Genomic DNA, 6,650 nt, shown 5'->3' on the forward strand with positions numbered 1-6,650 from the left:
CATTTAAAATGTTTAAAAAGACTTATATTTAAAGAACGGAGAGAGTATGTTTTGCCTAGTATTAATATGCAATACAACTAATATTTACCTGATATTAATATGCATTGCATTGCATGTAGCAGCGTTGGTGCCAAGCTCAGAGATATTCCGCTATCTTTTCAGTTTTGTCATGTCGGTCCTTACATAACTTATACTTTGATCTTTATGATAGGAATGAGACATGTATTACCATAAAAAAATTAGCAGAAGAAATGCCCTTTTTTTAGAGTATAGAAGAAATGGCTTGTGATGCTCAGGACCGGAGCAAGCTCTCCGGCGCAAACCCAATCAAGAGCCTCAGCCGTCGATCCCACATCAGACGGCCACGACCATGCCCCACCCATCTCACCAATCACCCGCGCACACGCCAGTAGTGCGGTCGCCCCGGCGAATCTCCTGACACGTATATATGCGCGCCACTCACCCCGCACCGCAGCGACGCAAAGCGCGCAACCCCATCATCACACACCACACCAACCGACCCGTCTCGTCTCGCGTTCCACTCTTCTTTCTTTTGTTTCGCTCCGTGGTCCCACGTGCTCCCAGCCATGTGCGGCGGCGCCATCCTCTCCGACATCATCCCGCCGCCGCGCCGGGCCACCGGCGGCAACGTCTGGCGGGCGGACAAGAAGAAGCGGGCCAGGGCCGATGCCGCCGCGGGGAGGCCCCGCCGCGCGCCCGAGGAGTTCGAGGAGGAGGGCGACGCGGAGTTCGAGGCCGACTTCGAGGGGTTCGTGGAGGCGGAGGAGGAGTCCGACGGCGAGGGCAAGCCCTTCCCCGTCCGCAGGAGCGGCTTCTCCGGAGGTAAAAGAAAGGATCCCTGTGCGCCGCGCGTCGATTTGGGTGGTTTTGTTGCTCTGTTCTGAGATGAATAGCCGGTTTCTTGGGCCCGTCCTGAGATAGATAGATCCGGCGTTTAGGTCGCCGGTCGGGAGATCCGTTTAATTGCATGCTCTGGTCAGGATTTGGGGGGATATATTTGGGTTCTTAGGTGGGTTGGTGGTTGGAATCGCAGGATTAGCTAGCTGTATTCTCGATCTGTGCTAAATTTCTGCAAATGCTCGTTGCAACTTACCCCGATTTCATGTCTAAACTTTTGCTTTGTCATGTGACTCCGATGAGGAGAAAAAGATCTTTGATGCCACACTGTTTAGATGAGCTTGATATTTTTTTAATGAAAATATGGTGCTGTATCCCCCGCAAAGAAAAAGAAAAGAAAATATGGTGCTGTAGCTGTGGCTTGTTCTGGAGAATTTTATCTCCCGTGCCCCAGGGATTTCTCTGCACTTAGGTTCTCTGTAATTTTTTGAGGGGGAAATCTTCTCTCATGAATCATGGCAGACAATTTTGTGTGAATTTGTGCACGACAAGAGTCGAACGATCCCGGCACGACAGGGAGAATCCAGCCACGCATGCATGCGAGTTAAAAGGAAACAGCCGCCCGATTCCATGGTCGTGTCCAAATCCGATAGCAATTGTCATGTGTGGAGCAGTTTTGATTTTGTGTTAAATCGTTCTATGCTTTGTTTTGCATCATTAATGCTTATAGTCTAATTCCTCGCTAATTTTTTCAAAGGAAGAGTAAGAACAATTGATGCTTTTTATTTGAAGTAGTGAATGCCTCATTTTTATCTGTTTAAGATCAACCGTCTCATCTTTATCTCACTGCTACATTCAGATGGATTGAAGGCAACTGCTGCTGGTGATGATGACTGTGCTTCAGGGTCTGCTAAAAGGAAGAGAAAGAACCAGTTCAGGGGCATCCGCCGCCGCCCTTGGGGTAAATGGGCTGCTGAAATAAGAGATCCTCGCAAGGGTGTCCGTGTCTGGCTTGGCACTTACAACTCTGCCGAGGAAGCTGCCAGAGCCTATGATGTTGAAGCTCGCAGAATTCGTGGCAAGAAGGCAAAGGTCAATTTCCCAGAAGAAGCTCCTATGGCTCCTCAGCAACGCTGCGCTACCTCTGTGAAGGTGCCTGAGTTCAACACCGAACAGAAGCCAGTACTCAATACCATGGGCAACGCAGATGTGTATTCCTGCCCTGCTGTTGACTACACCATAAATCAGCAATTTGTGCAGCCTCAGAACATGTCGTTTGTGCCTACAGTGAATGCAGTTGAGGCCCCTTTCATGAATTTTTCTTCTGACCAGGGGAGCAACTCCTTTAGTTGCTCAGACTTCAGCTGGGAGAATGATATCAAGACCCCCGACATAACATCTGTGCCTGCATCCATTCCCACCTCAACAGAGGTCAATGAATCTGCATTTCTCCAGAACAACGGCATTAATTCAACGGTACCTCCTGTGATGGGTGATGCTAATGTTGATCTTGCCGACTTGGAGCCATACATGAAGTTCCTGATGGACGATGGTTCAGATGAGTCAATTGACAGCATTCTAAGCTGTGATGTACCCCAGGACGTGGTCGGCAACATGGGCCTTTGGACCTTCGATGACATGCCCTTGTCTGCTGGTTTCTACTGAGGGAATGGAGGTCGCTGGGTGCCTGTATATATAGACAAAGGTTAGGCATATGCTATGCTGGAAATAAACTCATTGTTATGCACTTCAATTTCCATTTCCATTTCATTGATCATTATCTTTTATCTGTTTCAGGAATAAGTATTCTGGACATCAACAAGTGCTTGTGTCTGGTGCCTCTAGAATCGAGCAGTAGCGATGTCAGTCTATGGTTATGTCTAGCTTAAATGGTCAGGAGACCGAAGTCTTTTGCAATAGACCTCTGTCTTGTGCCCCCAGACTATATTATATCTATATATGAAACCAGTATGTGATGGGAACTCTTATTTTGTATTCCTGTTTCTACCTTATTGTAATTGCTACAAGTGGCTGTAAACCTTTTAACTTTGAAGCCAGTGTTTGGTATGTCGTGCTTATTTTCTTCAATACGCTAGTTCATCATTTGCTGCCATACTGAAAGTCTTTTGGAGTATCCTGCCATGGTTGTTAGTGTAAGTGACATGGCATAAATATATGGTATCATACTGGGCCAGAATCCTCCAAAGTTTATCAAAGTATACCTTTACTTGTAACAGTGTTCTAGCACAAGTTGCAGATACCGAGGCCGAAGACTAGGCGTGTGAATCAAATGACCCGACGTCTAAGCTTTGTTGAACTAAGGGAAAGTCTAGGATAACTGCTATGCAGCGAATCAGTTCCTCTCCCAAAATCATACTAAGTGCTTCAGATGTCCAGATCATTGCTTCCGAGGGGTATCCAACACATTTGCCGAAATAGTCCCGCGACCCAGAGATTTCACCAGAAACTTCAGGGTTTGCTACAGCGGTTCTGATCTCAGATTTGGTAAGATTCAGAAATAAAGCAGCATCCACTGCATTCTCCGATGCCTCCCTTGCCTAGTCCTGCTGTGAGAACTCGAAAGGTAATATTGGAGAAATAAACCTCAAGTCAGCTAGCTTTTCAGAAATGTTAAGTCAAGCATCCCTTTCCCCTCTTTATTGGAAGAGGAGTAATGGACCATTGGACAATATCTGACCTGGTCTCACAATCGCACAGAGCTTGAATGCTTGATCATGTTGTACTCGTCTGATGAAGACCACCTCTTGTTTGATTGTGACTTGTACTAAACTGCACAACCCGGAATTGCTTGGTCAAGGCATTTTTGGGTTGTTGGGATCAACTCCCCACATGGAATGGGTCAATCACTGTCCCCTCACTAATAAAACTTCTAAATAGCCAGTGTTAGGATGTTATGCTTAGTTTTCCTAATACGCTAGTTCATCATTTTTCGCAATGTTGGGGGTTTGTTGGAGTATCTTGCGATGGTTGTAGGGTTAGTGACGTGGCATAAACATAGGGTATCATATTGGGCCCACATCCTCCTTCAAAATCTCTCAAAATAAAGTTTTACTTGTAACAATGTTCTAGCACAAGTTTTTTTTTTAAACGGAGGCAAAGATTGCCTCGTCTATTAATTAAGCAGAAGAGAATTGCCCAGTTAATTATGAAAAACCGGGCAAAAACCGGAACAACAAGGGCCGAGCCCACTCCCATAGACTGAAACACACAGGGCAAAGCCCACCCTTCTCGACGACATGTCGACCTGCGGACAGACAACGCAGCTCCGATTCTGACGGAGAACTCAGAAGAACGAAACCAGGCACGGCTGGCGCCATGGAAGATCGCTGAAAGGACACCTGGAACCGGTCATCGTATACCACAGGGCCTCGCCGCCGCAGCTTCGACTCCACAACAACAAACAAACCGAGGCAATATCGTGGACACGCCGGAGAAGAGCCGACTATCGCAACCATTGCCGCATCACTGACATCGCTCCCACCATCATCGTTGCCATAGAAGTCTGGACGCCACAGTGATTTTCTCGGGGCCGCCGCCCCGACATCCACCGCTCCGTCGCGCCCAGCGCAATCAACCGGCACCACCTTCCGGGGCCGCCGCCCCGACGTACCACCGCTCCGCTCGAGCAGCAACGCTGCGCGACCCAGCTGCCCACAGCCCATGCTGCTCAGGGCAACCGCTCGCAGACCACGAATGTCGCACCACATCCGGGGCCGCTGCCCCGACGCAAAGTCAGACCGCCCCCTCTGGAACGCGTCGACCGGACCGACAAGCCTGCCACCCAAGTGGCCCAAGATTGCCACCCAAGTGAAGGCCGAGCCACTGCCCCGCCCCATGGAGCCGCACCGCGCATCACTTTTCGAGGCCGCCGCCTCGGCGTTCATCAGCCGTCCGGGGCCGCTGCCCCGGCATCCACCAAACCCGACGTAGGAGAAAACCAAACGCACCAAGCACAAGCTAACTCTCCCAAGCAACGCCCCCAAGAGGGAAACGATGAAGACGTCGCCGTCGCCCGCTCCGGAAAATCTGGAGCTTAGGTTTTCACCCGGAGAGCCCGAGCCCCACATAGAAGAAGATGAGTTCCACAACGACGCCTCCAAGAAGGGAAACGACGCCCGAAAGCGCCGCCGTCAACGGCACCGACAAAGTCGGGTCAAGGCTTTCGCCCGGAACACACACATCCCTATGGAGGCCCGCAGATCTGATCCACCCAGAAGCATGGAGATCATTGGAGCCGTTCCTGTTGCGCCTTGCACTCTCCAACGCCGACCACCAAGCTTCACCGCGCACCACCCTCAGCAGCAGCACCTCAAGCTGTGAATGAGAAGCGAGCGCACACGACACCATGGCCAAAACGCCATGGCTTCCAGCCCGGGGCCACCGCCCCGGCTTCCTCCTCGCGTCACGCCCGCCTGACGAGCTTCCCTGCCCGGCGCCTCCCGAGCCGAACCACGTCCCGCCCACGCGCCCGACTTGCGCCGCGCACAACGCACGCACCGCGCGAGACGCCCGCCCGCACGCATCCGCGCCTCCCCTTGACGGCGCCCCTGCTGGAGCGCCAGATCCCGCGCCCCCTCGGACCACCCGCGCCGGAGCGAGCCCCTCGCCGCGCCGCGACACCCCTCGGACCGCCGGAGCCTCACCAGCCCGAGCCAGAGCCGCGCCCGCGCGCCAGATGCGCCCTCGCGCCTCGCAGAGAGATGCCCCGCCGCCACCCTCCCTGGAGCCAGACCGGGCTTCGCCGGCGAACTCCTCAGGCGGCGGCGAGGTGGGGGGGGGGGTGTGGAGGGAGGAGGGAAGGTGGCGGCGCCGGAGTGGTTCCCCCCGTGCCGCCAGGGAGAGGCGACGCGGAGGTCAGGCTTCTCCACCAGCACAAGTTGCAGACAGTGGCTTAGGAGAACAACTTGTGGCTCAAGTGGTATTGGCCTAGTTTGCTGTTTTATGCATATAAAATTATAAATCATGTGTTCATGTGGAAAGTGGAGACTGCCAATCATTGGTCTTTCAATTGCACCGAACTCTACTTCCCTTTTTCCATTGTGACCTAACAAAATCCTGTTTTTGTTAAGTGAAATATTGGCCACTCTTGGATTTTGAACTAAGGACTAGACCGTAGAGATTGTTGTAAGAAAAAGAGTGCGCGACTGTAGAAACTTTGTGTTGTATTAAAAGGAAATGAGAAATCTCATGATTTATATTGATATATATGTTTTGAACTTTTCTATATCCATTGGTCATACGCTCAAGTTACTCTTTTGTTCCCTTTAAGTAGGAGTACCCAAGTGGAGATTCGTTTCACGGTTTGACAAATGTTTTTTTCGACAAAGCGTGTTTTTTATTGACTCAAAATTTAGAGCATCGAGAGATACAATTATAGAAGTACACACCCGGCATCTGTATAATTAGGATGCACACAACCAACACTAACACACACATAAAAAATCAAGTCGGCAAATAGCTAAGTCATCAAGACTGAAGCTATGCCCAGGCAAGAAACAAAAAAAAAAACCCCGAAAGCGATAAAGACAATGATTGACAACATACATAAGTGACCATCGACACCAAACCATCTCTTACAACACAAGGGCTATGAGGAAGGTTCTTCAAAAGCGACACCTCTAGGAAGAGAACGACGTGCAAGCGCCACCAAACAATGACTTCATCAAGGTAATGACGTTGAGAACATCGCCATTGCTAGGTATAACCAAACAGTCAGACCTAGGGTTTTCACTCTAGATCTCCGGACCAGGTACCAAAAAGTACAACCTAAT

The 6,650-nt window shown here is 50.5% G+C and overlaps 1 protein-coding gene across 1 annotated transcript; it reads left to right on the top strand.

Annotated features, from left to right (window-relative positions):
- Window positions 1–475: 475 nt before the first annotated feature.
- Window positions 476–2,946, top strand: LOC123148990 (ethylene-responsive transcription factor 1). Its single transcript, XM_044568524.1, has 3 exons — window positions 476–843; window positions 1,718–2,563; window positions 2,656–2,946. Exons 1-2 carry the CDS (start codon window positions 588–590, stop codon window positions 2,521–2,523), a joined length of 1,062 nt encoding a protein of 353 aa, XP_044424459.1. The 5' UTR covers window positions 476–587; the 3' UTR covers window positions 2,524–2,563; window positions 2,656–2,946.
- The last annotated feature ends 3,704 nt before the right edge of the window (window positions 2,947–6,650 follow it).

Source organism: Triticum aestivum, chromosome 7A (genome assembly GCF_018294505.1).
Source record: "Triticum aestivum cultivar Chinese Spring chromosome 7A, IWGSC CS RefSeq v2.1, whole genome shotgun sequence".
NCBI classification, from domain to species: Eukaryota; Viridiplantae; Streptophyta; class Magnoliopsida; order Poales; family Poaceae; genus Triticum; species Triticum aestivum.